This window comes from Rana temporaria, chromosome 4, assembly GCF_905171775.1.
Source record: "Rana temporaria chromosome 4, aRanTem1.1, whole genome shotgun sequence".
NCBI classification, from domain to species: Eukaryota; Metazoa; Chordata; class Amphibia; order Anura; family Ranidae; genus Rana; species Rana temporaria.
The window spans coordinates 157,607,848-157,629,209 of NC_053492.1; the positions used below are offsets into that span (position 1 = coordinate 157,607,848).

Consider the following 21,362-nt stretch of genomic DNA (forward strand, 5'->3'; position numbering starts at 1 on the left):
GGATGAGGATGTCATGGATAGTCGGCTTGTTAAACCAAATGCTATGTCTGTGTATATAGGGAGTGAGGGTTGGGGGCAGGAAAGGATAGAATAGATTAGGTAAATAACATGTTTGGGGGGATTCCTGGAGCAGGAGACTGTTCTGTTTCTCAGCGAATTCATAAAGTAAGTAATTTGGTGGTATGCCAGTCATTGTAGTGTGGTTGGGGAGGTGTGCCACATTATGGTCTAGGGGGGCAGGAGGGGTCATTGGCACTATAATGTGAGAGAAACGGTAGAAATGTTTTTGTCCCACAAAAGAAAGGGAGGGTAGTTTTTGCTCTTATGGTTTAAAAAAATTCATACTATTGGAAAATCCTACAATAACCCACTCTTGAGAATCTGAAATTCAGTATTTGATTCTCCTGAATATTTTAATGTAAATGTGAATTATTTGAATTTCTCATCTGCTTGGAATTATGCAGTTTAGGAATCTAGGCATTTTGTGATTCTCTAATGCAGGGATCTTCAAACTACAATTCCCATCATGCCTAGTCATGTCTGAGTGTCAGAGGTTTACAATGCCTCATGGGATGTGCAGTTCCGCAACAGCTGGAGGGCCGTAGTTTGAGGATCCCTGGTCTAATGTTTCTCTGGCAGCATACATACCTAATATAATTCACAATTTTTTTTCTGGTTTTTGGAGCAATCCTCTCAGGCTGTCTTGGCACACGGAGTCCAGATTGCTGAAAGTATTCTATAGGTTCAGAACACTGCTGTTACTGTAGAAATGACAGTTCATTCATGCCAAATACTACACATACTGCGTTTCTTCCAGCACTGTGACTAATGGGAAGATCCCTGCACTGCATGGGAACCAAAACTTTCTGTTCACCGATTCAAAAAATGCCTTGTATGCTGTCCACAGAAATTCTAGATTTTCCTAGCTTGTGACGGAAAATATTGATTATATGAAGACAGGAGGCGAGTATCTTATGCATGATCTTTCTTTCTTCATGCTCACAGCAGAAAACCAACTTTAGTAAAATGTTATAGAAAAAAAATGTTTCTTTAAACTGACAACCAGAAGCTACACCCCCGGCAGCCCTCTAGGTGGGTCTGCCAATCACGAGGTAGTCCAGTCATTATATAAAGGCCTGTCCCTTTAGGAAACCTCCTCTTTCTTGACGCGAACTGCAAACCAACCCGGATAACAATAACAGGCCGACCTCTAATCCTTGGAACTGGACCTCTGAAGCCGTAGACAATCGACAGCCGGGCATCTGGATGGAGAGGGAGCCCCCACCTCCGATCTGTGAGGACAACCGGTCCAAGTGTTGGAGAAAAACCTGACGAAACGATCCCAACAGGAGATCAAACAGGACGTGCTGGAACAGTCAGCCATAGAACTGGAACATGCGTGGTTCAGTAACCTGGAATAAATGAGACATAATACAGTGAAAGGGATGGGTCGGGAGGGAAGATACTCGCCTCCTGTCTTCATATAATCAATATTTTCCGTCACAAGCTAGGAAAATCTAGAATTATACATCAGACAGGAGGCTCATATCTTATGCAAGTTTAAAGCTATAACAAGCATACAGTAAAACACATAATTATAACACAGTCATAGATACGTGTTCCTCCGGTCTGAAATAAAATTGACGGAATGTGGTCGCTGAAGACCAGTCTGCTGCTAGTAATAGATCTGATAGAGAACCTCCCGCAGTAATGACCTTAGTAGCCATCGCCCCTCTGGCGGAGTGAGCGCCAAATAGGGACGTGTCGATCCCTGCCATGTCCATGACAGAGCGTACCCACCTGGCCAATGTGGCCGAAGAAACTGGAAGGTGAGGTCTAACGTAAGAAATAAGAAGTTGCGACGAACGCAGGGACCGTAACAGGGACGTCCTAGACTCATAAGTTTGAAGACAGCGAACCACACAAAGGTGCGGATGAGATGGGAAGAAGGGGTAAAAAACCGACTGGAGACCAGTCTTAGTACGCCGTACGACTGTAAACTTCACCCCTTGAGGTGAGAACTGGCGTCTGGAAATGTCCAGAGCTCTGACGTCTGACACCCGTTTGATGGAGATCAGACATAAGAGAACAGTCAATTTAAAGGATAGTAACTTCAAGGACAGCGAATCATTGTCGTTCCAATCTGAAAACATGGAGAGAACTTTGGTCACGTCCCAAGTCTGTTGGTACTTGGGCCGTGGGGGTCGTTGAAACCTAACGCCCCGTAGTAGGCGGCACACTAAAGGGTGTCTACCTACCGGTAGCGAGTCAACGGGAGAGTGATAGGCTGAGATCGCTGATCGATACACATTGAGGGAATTGTAAGATTTCCCGGATCCATAGGATTCCGCTAAGTAATTGACCACTAGGGTCACAGGAGCTTGAATGGGATCAACCTGTCGTTGATCACACCAACGAACCCAGAGTTTCCAGGCTGATTGGTATGCCGACCTAGTTCCGGGGGCCCAGGCCATGGTGAGGAGATTCCTAGCTGCTCCTGAAAGGACGCAGCCTTCGCCGGGCACCCCGAAACCAACCAAGCGAGGAGAGGAAGTGAGTTGTCCACGAGTAATGGATGTAGGTCCCCGTTGGGGCCGGTGAGAAGGTGAGGGGAGTGAGGGAGGAGTCTGGGGGGATCCACTGCCATCCCCAGGAGGAGAGGGAACCACGGTTGCGTCGGCCACCATGGTGTGATTAGGACGGCCGCCGCTCTCAGGTGTGTAATGTGAAGAAGGACCCTGAGGATCAGGGAGAAGGGGGGGGACGCATAGTGCGTCCCTCGGGGCCAGGTCTGGCGAAGGGCGTCTACCGCCTGAGCCTCTGGATCCGGTCTCCAGCTGTAGAACTGTGGGAGTTGGCGGTTGAGGCGGGACGCGAAGAGGTCTAGGGTAAATGGACCCCACAGGAGATTGAGGGCAAGGAATATTGTCTGCTCCAGGCGCCAATCGCTGGAATCGGACAGGTGACGGGAGTTCCAGTCCGCTACTATATTGGAGATGCCGGGAATATATTCCGCGATTGGAATGATGTTGCGTTCCAGGCAGAAATGCCAGAACTCCCTCGCGAGATCCGCTAGGATCTTGGACTTGGAGCCCCCCAGCCGATTGACGTATTGGACAGCGGAGACGTTGTCCATGCGAAGCAATATACAACAGTTGGAAGCGTGAGGTAGTAAACTCTTGACGGCGAAAAAGGCTGCTAAGAGCTCTAACGCATTGATGTGAAGTAGTGATTCCTCCGCGGACCACGTCCCTCCTGTGGAGGATGAACCGCATCGAGCGCCCCATCCATGGCGGCTGGCATCCGACTCCAGAATGAAGTCCGGGTTGGAGCTGAATATGGTCTTGCCGTTCCATTCTACGGCATGGCGCAGCCACCATCGAAGCTCCCCCATGGTTTCCGCGTCCAGGCGGACCTCGTCCGCGTAGCGGAGTCCCTGGCGGAGGTGAAGGGCTTTGAGCCTCTGAAGGGCTCGGTAATGGAGGGGGGCAGGAAATATGGCTTGGATCGATGCTGCCAATAGACCGACGAGACGTGCCAGTCCGCGCAAGGACACCCTCTGTTTGTTGAGCACGAGGCTGATCTCCTTGCGTATGGTCAAAAGTTTGGACTTGGGTAGACGAAGGACCGCTAGGTTGGTGTCTACCAGAAATCCTAAAAACTCCATCTCCTGAGATGGGATAAGGACCGATTTTTCGTGGTTTACTAGGAAACCCAGGTCTTGAAGAAGGGTAACTGTCCAGGATGCATGGACGTTTGCTTGGTGGGGTGAGCGAGCCATTATGAGTATGTCGTCTAGATAGACGATCAATCTCACGCCTCTGCTCCGTAGGGATGCTACTACAGGTTTTAGTAACTTGGTAAAACACCAAGGAGCTGAGGAAAGACCGAAGGGAAGGCAAGTGAACTGCCACACTCTGTCCCTCCACAGGAAACGGAGTAAGTGTTGAGAGGACGGATGGATGGGAACTGTAAGGTAGGCGTCCTTTAAGTCCACCTTGACTAACCAATCCCCCGGGCGTAAGAGGTCTCTTAGGCAGTGAATGCCTTCCATCTTGAAATGTCGGTAGACGACATGTTGGTTGAGGTTCCTCAGGTTTATGACCGGCCGGAAACCTCCGCCCTTTTTTCTGACTAGAAAAAGGTTGCTGAGGAAACCGGGAGAGTTTGAGTCCACCTCTGTTACAGCTAGTTTGGACTGGAGCTCCTGTAACTCGGTGTCCATCAGCCTGGCGTTTGGGATAGAAAACCGGATGGGGTGAGGAGTATGGTCCATCACTGGAAGGGCATATAATTCTATCTGGTAGCCCGCTACTGTATTGAGTATCCACGAATCTGCCGTAATCGCAGACCAGGCGTGGATAAAATGTCTCAACCTTCCCCCTACAGGTATTTGGGACAAATGCAGAGGTATCGTACTCACCGGAAGATGGTCTGGAACGGGGGTAACCTCTAGTTCCTCGGCCTCTCCATGGACGTCCCCGGGGGGGGAAAAAGGGTGCTGGTTGAGCAACCGGTACGGAGTAGGGCGGTGGAGCCTGGTACTGCACGGGAGCTCTTTGGAATGGCCTGGAGGAGGAGAAACGGCCGGTAGAGCGGCCTCTATATCTACCGGCCTTGTGAAAAACTCTATTGCTAGTCTTCTTCAGAGACGTCTGGGCCTTGTCCAGGCTGGAGTAGAGCCCTACCATTTTGTTTATGTCCTTTATTAAGGAATCCCCGAATAGCATGCCGTCGGCAGACGGTCCTGGTTCGGAGTCGGCCAGATGGGAGAGTTGGGGTTCAAGTCTCATGAGTATAGAGCGTCGACGCTCCATGGAGCATGCAGTATTAGCTGAACCCAGGAGACACACCGCTCTCTGGGCCCATCCCCTAAGTTGGGATAAATCGACGGGTTGTCCAGAGGCGGAAGCCTGCTCACTGAGATTTAGGATCTTTGTGATGGGGCCAAACGGGTCTAAGACTCGGTCTTGGATCATTTTGAAAGACCTCTCTATCCCCTTTTTTGAATATTTCCCACTTTTAGTGAGGTATCTCAAGAGGATGGGGTCCACCTCAGGAGTGCTCACTACCTTTTTGGTAATACACGGGCGGGGGCATTCCGCGCGAAGTTTGTTTCTGTTGGTCTTGTCGACCGACCTCCGAGCCCAGTATTCAATGTATTGAGCCACCTCGGGTAGGGGTGTCCAATCACCGGATCTAGGGTGACTAATGGCTTCGGGGTCAAAGAATGGCTCCCCGTGGGAGTCCAATAAAACCTCACCCTGGGGTACAGGGTTGGTGCCGGTCTTAGCCGACAGGTGCCCACTGTCCTCATAATCCTCATCATCTTCTCCAGACTCATAGGCGTCAGACGCCTCGGACTCCGCGGACGACTCAGGAGAGGAGTCCACGAAGGAGTCCGGTTTTGTCCGCCTGGCGGATCGTTGCCTCTGTAAATTTATCTCCCCGAGGCCCGGGGGTCGTACCGAGTCTGGGAGAACAGTGGGTCGACAGTCCTGGGATGGTACTGTCTGGAGCATGTTTAGTACTTCCCCTGCCGGGGAGTCGTGGGCCAACTCAATGTGGCGGCGTTTCTGAGACGCTTTACCCTTCTTTATAATAGGTATGCCGGTGTCAGCAGATCCGGACCTATGGGGTATAGGTGGGGTAGATACCACCGAGGCCATGGCAGCCTGTACTGATTGTTTTATGAGCTCTTGGATTTGTGCTGTAGTCATGACTAGAGGCGTGTCCTGTGAAGGATCTAAAAGCTCTATGGGTATGTCCATACTGGTGGGATCTCTGCCTTCTGCCATGTGAAAGCTGTTGGCAATGGTGTTGTTAGGGGTAAAATGCAGCGCTTGCTAAAGGAGGGCTAGGGATGCTGAGAAATCAGATGTGGTATAAGAGTGCAGTAGCACTAAAGGGGGAAGAGCTGCAGCGCTGGGTTAATAACTTATTAAAACTATTTAGGTTTGTGGTATTAAGGGAATAAATTCCCAGGAAAAAAACTGTACCGCAGGGTCCGTGCTCCGTCCACCTCTCCGATCGCTCACACACTGCTGAGCGTGACGGAGGAGCGGAGCACGGGGGAGGAGGGCGTAGTCTCGCGAGAACTCCCGTCCTGATCTGATAGGACGAGGAGTCGCGGCACGCCCTCCCTCTGTGAGAGCGCGCTGTAGGAGAAGAGCGCGAAGGAGCTGAGAAGGAAAGGAAGAAAATGGCGCCGAGATCTCGCGGTATTTGGTGAGATCACGCGGCTGAGAGTGAGAGGGCTCGGGACGGACAGAGCGTCGGAAGGGTGCGCGCTGAGAGCGCCATCAGGAAAATAAATAGAGGTTCATCCAGGTAGATGAATGGGAGAAAAAGTAAACGGATTCTGTCATGAAAAATATATAGTAAAGAGAAATGTGGAGAAAATTACCCAGCGCCCCGAGGGAGAGGGGGGGGGTAGAAGATGACAAGAATCTGGGGAAAAGAGTGTGTGTGTGTGTGTGTGTATATATATATATATATATATAACACTGTAATAACAATATTGCTCAAGATTTGATAAAAATATGATAAAAGTAAATAATTTCTAGCAAAATACTTATCTGAGTTCTGATCTGTGAGCAGAAAGAAAGAGGAGGTTTCCTAAAGGGACAGGCCTTTATATAATGACTGGACTACCTCGTGATTGGCAGACCCACCTAGAGGGCTGCCGGGGGTGTAGCTTCTGGTTGTCAGTTTAAAGAAACATTTTTTTTCTATAACATTTTACTAAAGTTGGTTTTCTGCTGTGAGCATGAATAAAGAAAGATCATGCATAAGATATGAGCCTCCTGTCTGATGTATAATTGTTGATTAGGTGTTATAAATGGTTTCTGAGAAACGGTCACTAGGGTGAGCAACTTTAGCACTGTATATATTATACAATCCTGGAACAGGCAAGTAAAAATGTATATTTAATAGTCTGTATTGTGATGTTGCTGCCCTGGACTCCTCCCACTTTGTTTCTACTTGGAAATGGAACAAGTGCACCACCCTTGCCTCCATAGTTGAGCTGCAGTACAGTCACTGCAGCTCATCAACAGGCCTGGTAATTGTAATGTGGGATCATCCATAAACAGTAACAGTCACTTTTTGCATCAACTCGGGAGAATTCAAGACAGCTGAGTGTGGAAAAATGTTAAAGAACGAGTCCAGACATGTGACACATGCGTGGCATTATGAGATTTGGTTTTAGAGTTGCTGCCTAAACAATGTGCAGGTAGTGCATTGGCTTATACTGTTTTTTTTCTTGAATTTTTGCATGTTCTAAATTTTTTTTTTCTTTTTTTTAGGTAGCTATTTCTGTTATGACAATCCAGCAGCACTGCAAACACAGGTCCAGTTGGTAAGTGTTTCTGCCGTTAACTAAGCTACTGCCTACATTTGCCTGGGGAAAATGCAAAACTTCCAAGTTTCTGCGGTTTTACAGCGGCAGGCAATCAAAATGTTCCCATTTTTGAATGCAATACGTTCAGTTGGAGGTTAAACCTCACCTAAGCGCAACAGCTTTTAAACTTTGCTAAAACCCTAGGTGTACATGAACACAGGCTTTTATGGCATTGCATTTAGGAGCTCATTGTACCTACCTCCAAAGAGCTGCTGGTTTTTCCTCCTCCTTCTGTCATTTTTGCATGTCTGTCTGCATTACCTGTCTGAACAGTGGAAGAGAGGTGGGGAGGAGGGAGAGACCAGCTGGCCATCATTTTGGCACTTCTGTACAGTTCCTCTGTCTCACAGCTGGTGTTCTGACAAAATGTCGAACCTGGCAGAATAAGCACCCCACGTCTGTTTTTATTTAAACATCATGAATTGCAGATTTTGAAGAGTTGCTGTTTATTTTCACAAATTGCTGTTTAGACACAACACTGGCAACCAAATCGAGTCCGGTTGATATGAGCAGAGATTGTTACTCCGCTCCGAAACTAACCCAAAAAATGGCCACCTCTGAGGCGGTGACAACTTTTGTCCTCATTAGCCGCTGTGCGAAAACAGAAAAATCTTCCTGTATCGGGCTGTATTCAGTAGCCGGCGTTGTGTCCAAACACCAATTCTTCCAAATCAGCAATTACTGTTGGTTTAAAGAAAGCGGAAGTGACGTGGTTTGATATTTTTCAGAGTTGCCTATTTTGTCAGGACACTGGCTTCTCTTGAACAAGCAGTAGGGCTGGGAAAAAAAATCTATTAGATTTAAAAATTTAGTTGGTAGGTCAAATCGATTCATATTTTCAAAAAAACTTTTTTTTTTCTAACCCCCTCCCCCCTCAAGGGCATGCCCTAAGAATCTTCCTATTACTGGGTGCAGACCCTCACAATTGACCCTCCTCTCTTAATAGCCTCTCTGGGGTGTGCAGGGGAGAAGTCGGTCAGCTGCAATCCCGGGAAAGCGCTGCGAGGCCTAGGCCAAAGCCTCGGCCTCGCCTAAAAAATCCTGCCCTGCCGCTACTCAGGATCGGCGCTAGAGTCCTCCTGCTACCAGGTGCAGACCCTCACAACTGACCCTCCTGTGTCCCTCCTGCCTTGGTGGCCTCTCCGAGGTTTGCGGGGGAGAAGTCAATCCGCCGCGATCCTGGGAAAAAGGCCACGGACTAGGCCGAAGCCTCGCCTAAAAACTCCTGCCCACGGCTCCTCAGGACCGGCGGGTTTTCCATCAAAAAACGAGCAGGCTGGAAATTCAGTGTGCTCGGTTTCGCAGTTCCCTTGCGACACGGTTCCTGTGTTCTGACCAGTTCGCTTGTCAGAACACAATGTCACAGCAGGGGAAGATTTCTGCACTAACATTAGATGTGTTGGTAGTACGGTGCCCTCTTGGGAGGGGGGGGGGGGTTGGTGCACTAGCTTTAGATGTAGGAATAGAACATTTTGTTTTGAGATGGGCTTTAAAATAAAACTAAAATCATTCTACATTTCCTGCAAAAATGTAAAAACCTGTACTTTTGAGGGGGAAAAAGGGTAGTGCGCTTGTCCTTGAGCTGACATTTGGAACTTTGTACTGCCATTTAAGAAAAGTAAATAAACACTTTAAGTTGTGGTGTTCAGTGAGACCATAAGTCCTCACTTAAGGTGACCCTAAACTCTGGTTAAAAAAAATATATACGAATGTGTTCCTAACTCGAATGGATTATGGAGTATAGACTATGGGATTTGTAGTGTGCATATCATTTAGTATCACTTTAAAATCTTGTTTATATTAAGCTGTGATTTTTTTTTTTTCCTACAGGACATGAAGGTGAACACAGCATCTTTCATGCAGTTGTATGCATTTTACTCCTGGCCCAATGTTGTACTTTGTTTCTTTGGAGGATTTTTGATTGATCGGGTATTTGGAATCCGGTAGGTTTTATCAAAACTGAACTCCCATAACCATTGTTATGCAGGGATTCCTTTAAGGTTTCTAGGAAATGTACTCAATAGAGGTGTTCAACTCTAGTCCAACTAGTAATGCTCTATTATTTGGTCATTTTAATAAATTTCCACATAAATGGACTACATAGCACTCACATAACACCCCCCCTCTTTTTTGGGGGCGGGGGGGTTGTCCTTCAGAAACGAAAAATAATCTTGGCACTTGCAGTGTAGTAACATAAATTATGCCTGTATGCAGGAGCCTGCTTTTCTACAAGGAGTTTTAGTGTTGAATTGTGGCAGTTGACACTTATATTGCCCCTTATATTTGCTTATTCCAGGGTTTGTGTGATTTTCTTTTTTCTCCTGCCTGGATTTTGGAGTTTGGGAAAGCGTGGTATTTAGAATTGTGTGTGTGTTGTGTTTTTTTTTTTTATTTTTTTTTTTTTTACTTCCAATGGATATAAAGTCTACACACCCCTGTTCGTGCCAGTGATGTAAATTTCAGAACTTTTTCCACACACTAAAATAATGTGGTTGCATAAGTATGCACACCATCTTATAACTGGGGATGTAGCTGTGTTCATAATTAGGCAATCACGTTCAAACTCATGTTAAATAGGAGTTGGTACACTCTTGCCATCGTTTTAAATGGCCTCTGATTAATCCCAAATAACATTCAGATGTCCTAGTAGGTCTTTTCTGACATTTCTTAGTCGTATCCTACAGCAAAAGCCATGGTCCGCAGAGAGCTTTCAAAGCACAAGAGGGATCTGATTATGAAAATGTATCAGTCAGGAGAAGGGTGCAATTTTTTTTCCAAGGCATTAGATATACCATGGAACTCAATGAAGACAGTCATCAAGTGGAGAAAATATATGGCACAACAGTGACATTACCAAGAACTAGACGCCCATCCAAAATTAAAGAGAAGACAACTGGTCAAGGAGGCTGCCAAGAGGCCTACAGCAACATTAAAGGAGCTGCAGGAATATCTGACAAGTACTGTCTGTGTGGTACATGCGACAAAAATTTTCCATATTCTTCATATGTCTGGGCTATGGGGAAGAGTGGCAAGATGGAAGTCTTTTCTTACGAAGAAAAACATCCAAGCCCAGCTATGTTTTGCAAAAACACAGCTGAAGTCTCCTAAAAGCATGTGGGAAAATGTGTTCTGGTCTGATGAAACCAAGGTTGAACTTTTTGCCCATAATTAAAAAAAAAAGATATGTTTGGTGCAAAAACACTGCACATCACCAAAAGCGCCATACCCACCATGAAGCATGGTGGTGGCAACATCATCCGTTTGGGGATGTTTTTTCCTTCAGCTGGAACAGGGGCCTTAGTCAAGGTAGAGGGAATTATGAAAAGTTCCAAATACCAGTCAATATTGGCACAAAACCTTCAGGTTTCTGCTAGAAAGCTGAACATGAAGAGGAACTTCATCTGTCAGTATGACAATGACCCAAATCAACAAAGGAATAGCTTCACCAGAAGAATAAGGTTTTGGAATGGCCCAGCCAGAGCCTGGACCTAAAATCTGTGGGGTGATCTGAAGAGGGCTGTGCACAGGAGATGCCCTCAAAAATCTGACAGATTTTGAGTTTTTGCAAAGAGGAGTGGGCAAATATTGCCAAGTCAAGATGTACCATCCGACTCGCATCCAAAAAGACAGTGCTGTAACAAAATCAAAAGGTGCTTCAACAAAGTATTAGTTTAAGGGTGTGTACACTTATGTAACTTTTATTTTTACTTCCCTCCACCTACAGTTGATGGGTCACTTTAAAAGGTGGAAAAAGTTTTGAAATCATTATTTTATTTTTTTTACGCCACAAACCTGACATTTTAACAGGGGTGTGTAGACTTTTTATATCCACTGTACCTAGGTGGCTGCAGCATTGGTCCCTCGCCACCTCCAAGATTGAGAACTAAGTGATGAAACACTGCTGATTACTCAGTTCTTTGTCTTCACTGAGCAGAGAGTAATGGCTGCCAGTTGCCATCCCTTTGCTCTGCCCCTCTAGTGCACACTGGAGTGCTAATCTAGGGAGGGGGCAGGAGTGGCTGGCTCAGGCTCTCGGCAAAGTGCTGAGAGACTGAGCCAGTTGCCGATTAGGCAACTGCGTGAATTCCGACATTAAAGTTGGGATCCCTCCAGAGCCTGGACCGACTGATGTCAGCCGTGAGTGGACTTTAGCCTGCTGTCGCTTGAATCTGGGTCACTGGAATGCAGAAATAAGTGCACTCCTCTGACCCACAGGAAAAATATTGCTAAAAGAGCTTTGGCCCTACTTAAAGTGGTTGTACACCCTTTACAACCACTTTTACCTACAGGTAAGCTTAGATTAAGGCTTACCTGTAGATGCTGGAAATATCTCCTAAACCTCCAAGGTTTAGGAGATATCTACAATAGACGTGCACCAATGTCTACGGCGCAGGTGCACTTTAGAAATGGCGATCGGGCCGTTTGTAAAGGAGGCCATGCCGTGACTGGTGGCTCACATGCGCTGGAGTGTCGTCATGCGACTCCGTCTACTCACAGAGCCTTGGTTCGGGGCCCCGGAATGAAAGGGTGGTGATGATGGACGCTCGCTGCTAGTGGAGACAATAGTGACATCGCAGGCTTGGGTTTCAGGTAAGTGATACATAATGGGCTATTATGCGATGCATAGTAGCCCATTATGCTAACCTCGTGTGGCTGGTTTATCTTGTATTATAGGAGGTATAGTTGCTTTTAAAGCATTTGTTTTAAGAATGTATTTTAATAATTTTGCATTAAGCTGTTAGAATATGTACTAGACTGTTCTACTTATTGGGCTTCAAAATGTGCAATTGATCAACTTTTATATATATTTTTTTCTTCTCGATTTTAGATTGGGAACAATTATATTTAGTCTATTTGTATGTGCTGGACAGGTAAGCATTTCTTAGTGTCATACTGTCAGTACAACTCTACATGCTTATGTCTCAGTATTGCTCTGTTGGTATATCATATACAGTTGTAGAATCCCTTGTGTATATCAGCTAGTTGGCATTCTCCCTGAACTACTGCTAAAGCACAATCATAATGCAGCAGTATTGGGCATGAAATGGAGCCCACAGTACGTAGAATGAACAATATAACTCACAACTGTACAAGTATCATTACAAACTATACTGTACATCAGGGGTGCCCAACCAGTGGTTCGGGGGCCACATGTGGCCTGCGACCTCCTGCTCTGGGATGGAATAGAATAAAATACTGTTATTAACGGTCAGTTTATTACTAAAATCAGTGTATATATGGGCATATCTGTTCTGCAGTGGTTACTGGGCTGCTTTCAAACTAATCCGCAGATGCAGCGCACCTGCGGGTTACCTGCACTGAGCTATACACTTCTGTTTATTACCTGCAAGTTTGAGCTTTCTGAAAGTACACCAAAAATAGAAGTCTATTGCAAAGTCCAGAAAAGCCAAAAATACACTGCGTTGAACCTGCTGTGCGGGTAAACCACAGCGCATCAGTGTGAAAGCAACCCAATTGGACCCCCTATTCACCTCTAAGAAGTGGCAGATGTCGCTGATTATGGCCCGCGACAAGTTGCCAAGTCGCTTCAGTGGCCCTCGCACTTCAAAAGGTTGGGCACCCCTGCTGTACATCGACTATGTATAGAAACAATGATTTAAAAGATAAGTTTCATATAAAATCTCTGAATCCAGGATTGTGTAAATGGGCACCAGCATCCCTAGGTGCCCAAATAGGCTCTGCTAGTAACAGTAGATATTTGACGCCTTTAATGGCCCAGAAGTAGAAGAAACTGTATCAACGTGTGTGTGTGTGTGTGTGTGTGTGTGCGCGCGCGCGCGCAGTGGGGCAAAAAAGTATTTAGTCAACCACCAATTGTGCAAGTTCTCCCACTTAAAAAGATGAGGCCTGCAATTGTCATCATAGGTATACCTCAACTATGAGAGGCAAAATGTGGAAACAAATCCAGACAATCACATTGTCTGATTTGGAAAGAATTTATTTGCAAATTATGGTGGAAATGTAAGTATTTGGTCTCTACAAACAAGCAAGATTTCTGACTCTCACAGACCTGTATCTTCTTGAGGCTGGGTTCACACTACTACACTACTTTCATCCTACTTTGCTCTGCTACATTGGTCCTACATTTATCCTACATTGGTCCTACATCCATCCTACTTTCATGAACAGGATACTACTTTGGTCCGACTTCAATGATATTCAATGGGCCTGAAGTAGGATCAATGTAGGACCAAAAGTAGTACAGGGAGCATTTTCAAAGTCGGACCGACTTGTGTAGGACGCTACAAGATGCTCTCATAGGGAAACATTGAACACAGAGCAAAGTAGGATGAAAGTAGTGTAGTAGTGTGAACCCAGCCTTAAGCAGCTCCTCTGTCCTCCACTCATTTACCTGTATTAATGGCACCTGTTTGAACTTGAAGCCAAGACTGAAGAAGTAGGAGCCCTGGAAGAGATCAGACTTTTGTCTACTGCAATTCAATTTTACTGTTAAACAGTCACACTTCCAAACTCCACTATGGTGAAGACCAAAGAGCTGTTAAAGGACACCAGACACAAAATTGTAGACCTGCACCAGACTGGGAAGACTGAATCTGCATAAGACAAACAGCTTTGTGTGAAGAAATCAACTGTGGGAGCAATAATTAGAAAATGGAAGACATACAAGACCACTGATAATCTCCCTCGATCTGGAGCTCCACGCAAGATCTCAAAATGATCACAAGAACAGTGAGCAAAAATCCCAGAACCACATGGGGGGGGTGGGATCTAGTGAATGGCTGGCAGAGAGCTGGGACTAACCTAACAAAGGCTACCATCAGTGACACACTATGCCGCCAGGGACTCGCATCATGCAGTGCCAGACGTGTTCCCCTGCTTAAGCCAGTACATGTCTGGGCCCGTCTGAGGTTTGCTAGAGAGCATTTGGATGATTCAGAAGAGGATTGGGAGAATGTCATTCGGTCAGATGAAACACAAATAGTCGAGTTTGGAGGAGAGAGAATGCTGAGTTGATACCAAAGAACCATACTGTGAAGCATGGGGGTGGCAACATCATGATTTGGGGTTGTTTCTCTGCAAAGGGAACAGGACGACTGATCCGTGTAAATGAAAGGTGAATGGGGCCATGTATCGTGAGATTTTTGAGTGCAAACCTCCTCCCATCAGCAAGGGCATTGAGGATGAAACGTGGCTGGGTCTTTCAGCATGACAATGATCCCAAACGAAGGAGTGGCTTCGTAAGAAGCATTTCAAGGTCCTGGAGTGGCCTAGCCAGTCTCCAGATCTCAACCCCATAGAAAACCTTTGGAGGGAGTTGAAAGTCTGTGTTGCCCAGCGACAGCCCCAAAACATCACTACTCTAGAGATCTGCATGGAGGAATGGGCCAACATACCAGCAACAGTGTGTGACAACCTTGTGAAGACTTACAGAAAACGTCTGACCCCTGTCATTGCCAACAAAGGATATATATATTAGTATTGAGATGAGCTTTTGCTATTGACCAACTACTTTTTTTCCACCATAATTTGCACAATGTTATTGTCTGGATTTTGTTTCCACATTTTGTGTCTCATAGTTGAGGTATACCTATGATGACAATTACAGGCCTCTCCTATCTTTTTTTAAGTGGGAGAACTTGCACAATTGGGGGCTGACTAAATACTTTTTTGCCCCACTGTGTGTGTTATATAAAATATATATTGTATATTTTTTTTACATGAATACCCTAAACTAACAAACACGCTAGTTTTGCTTTATCATCCATTTTATGTAGTTTATTTTTTATATTTCAGGTTATATTTGCAGCAGGAGCCTTATTTAATGCTTTTTGGTTAATGGAAGCTGGTCGGCTGGTATTTGGGTGAGTTGGTGGGAAAGCAAGAAACCTTGGAACATGTACTGCATAAACCATACAATTTTTAAATGTACTATACTTTACCTATTTTGTATCGGGCAATTATTCACACGTTTTTATCTGAAAACTGCTTAAAGTACAGCCAAAGCTTGTTTGGTTGTACTTCTCCAGTGGATCCCAGGAGTGCAGTTTGTTCTGCACTCCTGTGACCCGTTTTCAGCAGACAGGGGGCTGTAGCCTGCTGATGTCACAGAGCCGGGAAGTCACCCACATGCCTGCATACCTCCCAACTTTTTGAGATGGGAATGAGGGACACATATCAGCAAAAGTATGCAGGCATAGGACATGCCCCCTTAAAGGAGAATTGTACAAAAAAACAAGATTAGTTAAACCCACAAGTGCTTTTTTTTACCACTACTATTCCTTTTATATTGGCTTTTAGAATTTACAAATGCAGCAATTTACAAATCAGATGGAAGGTTTAGCTCTGGGAAACACTTTTTGATAGATAAAGTGCATTTTATATAGATCAGACCAAAATGAGGGACAAATGAGGGACCTTGCTCCAAATCAGGGAAAGTCCCTCAAAATCAGGGACAGTTGGGAGGTATGTGCCTGTACCGGCTCAGCCTCTCCGAGAGCTGGCTGTTGCTGTCCCCTCCACATCCCAGCACTACAGTGAGAACAGTGTTGGAGGTGTCGGGACAGATGCAGCATCAGATCAATTGATGCATCCACCTAGTTAAGTATGATTCTTAAACGCCCCCCCCCCCCCCCCCAAACCATAATGCATTTTCTGAAAGCGGAGGCATCTGAAAAACTGTATGTAAAAAAAATATATATAATATGGATCCCGGAAATACTGAAATGCTTGTTGCGTCTGGGTTCAGAACTCAGAGGAGAATGACACAAAGGGATTTCCCCCAAGCTTTTCCCACTGCCCATTCTGTAAGAGATTAAAGTACCAGAAACCGTGGTGGGGATGTGGGGTAGGTACTTCCGAGTGCAGTAGGGGCCCTTTTTAACTCTGCACAGTAGAGGGGGGAGGCATTTTCTTGTTGCTTGATTACCAGTATGCACATGTACAAATCATGGACAAAAAAGGCAACCGCTGTGCTTTTTTTATTTTATTTTTTTTTCTATTCATTTCAGTTGGGGATTCGTTTTTGGTGGGCTTTTGAAAAGCATGCCAAAGATGCTGCATGCAAGACTTTTTCAAAACGCACCGCACCTGCAGCGCATTGGGGTGCAGAGTTCCATAGGATTTAAAGGGAAATATTTTAATTGTGTTTTTGTTGTGTTTTTTTGCAAGGTAAAAGCACTGCAAACATGCAATCAATGTGAAAGGGCCCTAAGGGCTTGTTCACATAAAACTAGATTTCTAACACTTAACAAACGTTTCTATAGTGTTAGTATGGGTGTTGGAGTCAGTTTTGAAGTGTTTGAGCGTTGGCATGTTTAAACCGTTCCATAAACGCCTATTCTGTTACAGGAAATTAAACTTGACGCCCCACAACTACCTGCCAGAGCATTTGCGAAGTGTTATCATAGACTTGAATAAGAAGCGTGAAAAGGCTTCAAACTCCTCCTGACTTGACATGAGGCTTCAATTATGAAGCAACGTCATGTTTTCATAGTGTGAACAGCACTGTGCTGACCATTGTATCATTTGCATAGGCATTTGAGGGGTGTTTTTAATACCTCTCAAACATCTCCTTTTAATGCCAGTGTGACCTTTGCCCAACACTACATGTTGTGTGACCTAATTCATTGCAGGTGATTTGTGTGACTCCATCTGTACCCCTGTTAGAGAGATTAACCCCTGTTTGTCATGTTTACTATGATCACTTAAAGTGAAAATCACTAATTTTAGGTTGTCTCCAGAACAATATAAGGGAAATATTCCAATGGGAACACTAATTCTGGTGACAATCGGGGATTCTCTAACTTTGAAGGGATTTCCTCTTTTTTTACTGTTGTAAACATGCCTAATTCCTAATTCGTCCTGCATAATAATGAGCTTGTATGTGCAGGAGTGGAAAACCTTAGGCGGTCTCTTGGCAGATTTAGAGATCCAATAGCAGCATGTAGCTGCTGGTGTCGGTTGTTGGCTACCCACTGCTGCTAATCCTGAAAAAATCTTAAAAGGTTATCCAGCGTTGCCAAAAGAAGATTTTAAAGGGGTTGTAAATGTTTGTTTTTTTATTTTCTAAATAGATTCCTTTAAGCTAGTGCATTGTTGGTTCACTTACCTTTTCCTTCGATTTCCCTTCTAAATGTTTTCTTTGTCTGAATTTCTCACTTCCTGTTCCTCCTCACTAAGGTGTTCAGTAAGCTGTTCTGACTGACTTTCCACCGCTCAGATGATGGTGGAAAGCTTACTGAGGAGAAACAGGAAGTGAGAAATTCAGACAAAGAAAAAAAAATTAGAAGGGAAATCGAAGGAAAGATAAGTGAACCAACAATACACAAGCTTAAAGGAACCAATTTAGAAAATAAGACAAACCTTTACAACCCCTTTAAAGGGAACATAGCATTTTTACATTCATGAAAGATTGTGTGCATTTTGATACCGCGTTCCATTTTTTTTGTATAACTGAACAGTTATTATTTTGCTGTTTTTCAGGATTGGTGGAGAATCTCTTGCAGTTGCACAAAATACTTATGCTGTCAGCTGGTTCAAAGGGAAGGAGCTGAACTTGGTTTTTGGACTGCAGCTCAGTATGGCTAGAGTGGTGGGTAGCACTGTGACTTTGAAGTAATGTGATGAGTGTTTGCCTTTTGTCTAGAAACATGTATGTGTTTTGGCAAAACATGGTGTGCTTTGTAGCCCATTGATTTTCTGTGCCACTAGGCCTTCGTGTAAAGGCACAATTTCATATAGCGCATCGTCAATAAAGCAAATGTGCTTATGCCACTCAGTTTGTGTGCCATGCTCTGTCTCAACCTTATCAGAGGAAGCCTTGTATCTCTTCATAAAATAATGCCTCCTTTTAAAAAAAGGCTGAGCAGCACTCAGCCCAGTTCGACTTTATTCGGAGACAGGAAGTCCTCATAGCACTGCTGAAACACAGCTTATGATGCTTCATACAGTTTATATGGCGCTCCCAGCAGGAGCATGGGACTTGGTCTTTTAAAGCGAGAGTTCACCCGAAAAACAATTTTTAACATTAGATCGAGGCTTGGAGTTCACCCGAAAAACAATTTTTAACATTAGATTGATGCTCATTTTGTGAAGGGGAATCGGGTGTTTTTTTTTTTTAAATCGAAGCAGTACTTACCGTTTTAGAGAGAGAATTTCTCCGCCGCTTCCGGGTATGGTCTTCGGGACTGGGCGTTCCTTTTTGACAGGCTTCCGACGGTCTCGTACATCGCGTCACGAGAAGCCGAACGTCGGTGTGGCTCTATTACGGCGCCTGCGCACCGACGTTCGGCTACTTTCGGAAAATCGCGACGCAACGTATGCGACCGGCGGAAGCCTGTCAATCAAATAGGAACGCCCAGTCCCGCAGCCCATACTCGGAAGCAGCGGAAAAGATCTATCTCTAAAACGGTAAGTACTGCTTCGATTTTAAAAAAAACACCCGATTCCCCTTGACAAAATGAGCCTCGATCTAATGTTAAAAATTACGTTTTTGGGTAAACCTCCACTTTAAGGTGTTTATCTGTGTTAGGCCTAAATAGACATAGACCAAGCCTCATGCGGTTTTACAGAAAAATAGGCATCTGCACAAGGGGTGTCTTTTTTTTTTTTTTTTTTTGTTGTTTTTTAATACGTTTTGTATGAAGACTGTGGAAGCAAGGGCCTCTGCCTTTATCATCGCCTCTTGGACCTCAGTGTTGTTGGAAAATTATACATCTTTTAACTATGATACCTCCTATGTGCGATTTTTCAATGGCATTAATATACAAAATCTATTGTTTAGCATCTATATATTATGCATTATAAGCATATTCTCTATAACTTCAATAGTTGTTCTGTTTCAGGGTAGCACAGTAAATATGAATGTTATGGGGCTGGTGTATGCTCGGATAAAGGACGCGATGAGCTCTGCAGGTTACACAACACTCGGTGTAACACTCATGATAGGTAATTCCTAATTGTAAGCATTTGTGTGTCCATATTACACTAAACTATTGCTAAATATGATGTGCTGTGAATTACTGGCTGATCTGCATTAAGTTTAAGAAAGGGAAACTTTCTTCTTTTCTGAAAACCTGATTTTGCCAGTGGTTATTTTTTAAACTACTACCTATTTACACTTCTTGCACTAAAACTATATTCCAGAGGAAAGGAGAATGGAGGACTGCTGTGCTTCTGTATTGTCAGAGCTACAGTAGTGCATTCTGCTGGTAATTCAGGCTTATTGGGTGTTCATGCATTCAGCGGGTCTATTTTTTAGTTGTATTTTTCTCTTAAGATGCAAAAGGGCATTAACTTTTTCCCTACCTTTTTTTTAAAGAAGTACACTTTCTTGAATGTTTTCTTTGTTTTAACCAGGTATTAGTGTAGCTAATGTACCCTGTGTCATTTGTTTGCCTTGCTGTGTAATGATGGGCTCACATGTTGTGGCTGCAGTTTGTAGTGTCACGACTGATCAGTTCCCCTATGTCCATGTATTCATTCACTTAGCTTGTCTTCATTTTCTGAAGGGACAGGCAACTTCTTGTTAGGTCACGCAGGATCCAATTCATGCTTGGCCATTTGGTCTGTGTTGCATCACAAATATGGGAGTCCTTATGTGATGGACCCATTTCTTCATGCATGGCGTTCTCTGTGTGAATGTTATGCCTTTTTTGTGGCTGTGTCAGATCTAATTACTACACATGCACCAGTGTCAGACCAAGAGAACCAGGAATTGGTGAATATATAGTTTCTGTTTTTAGACTACAGACAGCGGTCATACTTTAACCTGTGCAGTGCCCTGCCTCATGTTTGAACAGAAATGTCTGAAACCAGAATGTGAACCTTTGCTAGTCCTGCTTTTAAAGTAGAACTATAGGCTTTTTTTCCATTTTTGGATAGAGTAAGGGAGGGTTATAACCCCTGTCTGATTTATGATTTGCCATCTGTGTCCCATTGGGGAGATTTACCTTCACTTCCTGTCCCATAACGGGAAGTGAAAGGAAATCCCTGCAAATGAAGGGAATCTCTTGGGGACCCCCCCCCCTCAGATCACCAAATCAAGTGTCCCTATTGGAATATTTCCCATCTATTACTTTTTTGGGGACAACCCAAAATTTGGTTAAACGGGGCTATTGGAGAGTAGATGGGGACACAGACGGCAAAGACTGACATGGATTCGAATTCACCTCCCCTCTATTGAAAACTAAAAAAAAATGTTTGCCTTTTTAGTGGTGTCTGCAGCTGGAATTAAGGCACGAAGCTAAGCGTGAGATCTGATTTGGTTTACTCTTTATATATTTATGTGAGGGAAAAAAATTAAATCTATTGACACTGTAACAAGCTATTTGAAGTAATTACTGAAGGTGGAGCCTCTTACAGGAGCTCTCTTATATGCTGGAACTTTGTCAAGCTGAAAAGCCTAGTACTGTCATGGAAGCACTTGGGTGCAGCAGGGCACCCCCCCTAGACAATCATTTTACATAAATTGTCTAGAGCTGGGGTCTCCAAACTTTAACAAAGGGCCGATTTAATGTCCTTTAGACTTTAGGGGGGCTGGACTGTGACTTGTAAGAGTGCAAACTTTCCTAACATGATTGGTAGAGTAGACCTCGCCACATTTGGTATTAGGGGGAAGAATGGTGTCCCTCATTGGTATCATATGGATGAATAGTGCCCCATTATTGGTGTCTGTGGGAGAGATGGTGTCCCATTGTGTCAGATGGCAGAATAGTGTTTTGTATCAGTGGGAGGAATAGTGCCTCAAGGGCTGGATAGAGGCAAGCAAAGGGTCTCAGTTTGGAGACTACTGTGAGGTTTCATGGAATAGAGCAGAAGGTCTGCAGGTAAGTAGCATGATGCAGGCAACTTAATGAATTGATGCGCAATTAAATCCATTTATCCGATTTATCCACAACAAAAGAAGGAACTAGACGCCTCCAGGGATTTATTGCTTTGTTTTTACTCATGTCTAAACCCCCCCCCCCCCTCCTTCACC

The 21,362-nt window shown here is 44.6% G+C and overlaps 1 protein-coding gene across 2 annotated transcripts in view; it reads left to right on the forward strand.

Moving 5' to 3' along the window:
* Nucleotides 1-21,362, forward strand: part of MFSD1 (major facilitator superfamily domain containing 1) — a 74,165-nt gene that overhangs the window by 15,385 nt on the left and 37,418 nt on the right. For both annotated transcript variants that reach the window (XM_040349261.1, XM_040349260.1), the window contains exons 2-7: nt 7,308-7,360; nt 9,233-9,345; nt 12,231-12,273; nt 15,179-15,246; nt 17,867-17,975; nt 19,228-19,330. In XM_040349261.1, coding sequence (XP_040205195.1) covers nt 7,308-7,360; nt 9,233-9,345; nt 12,231-12,273; nt 15,179-15,246; nt 17,867-17,975; nt 19,228-19,330 — 489 coding nt within the window. The remainder of the gene's footprint in view (nt 1-7,307; nt 7,361-9,232; nt 9,346-12,230; nt 12,274-15,178; nt 15,247-17,866; nt 17,976-19,227; nt 19,331-21,362) is intronic.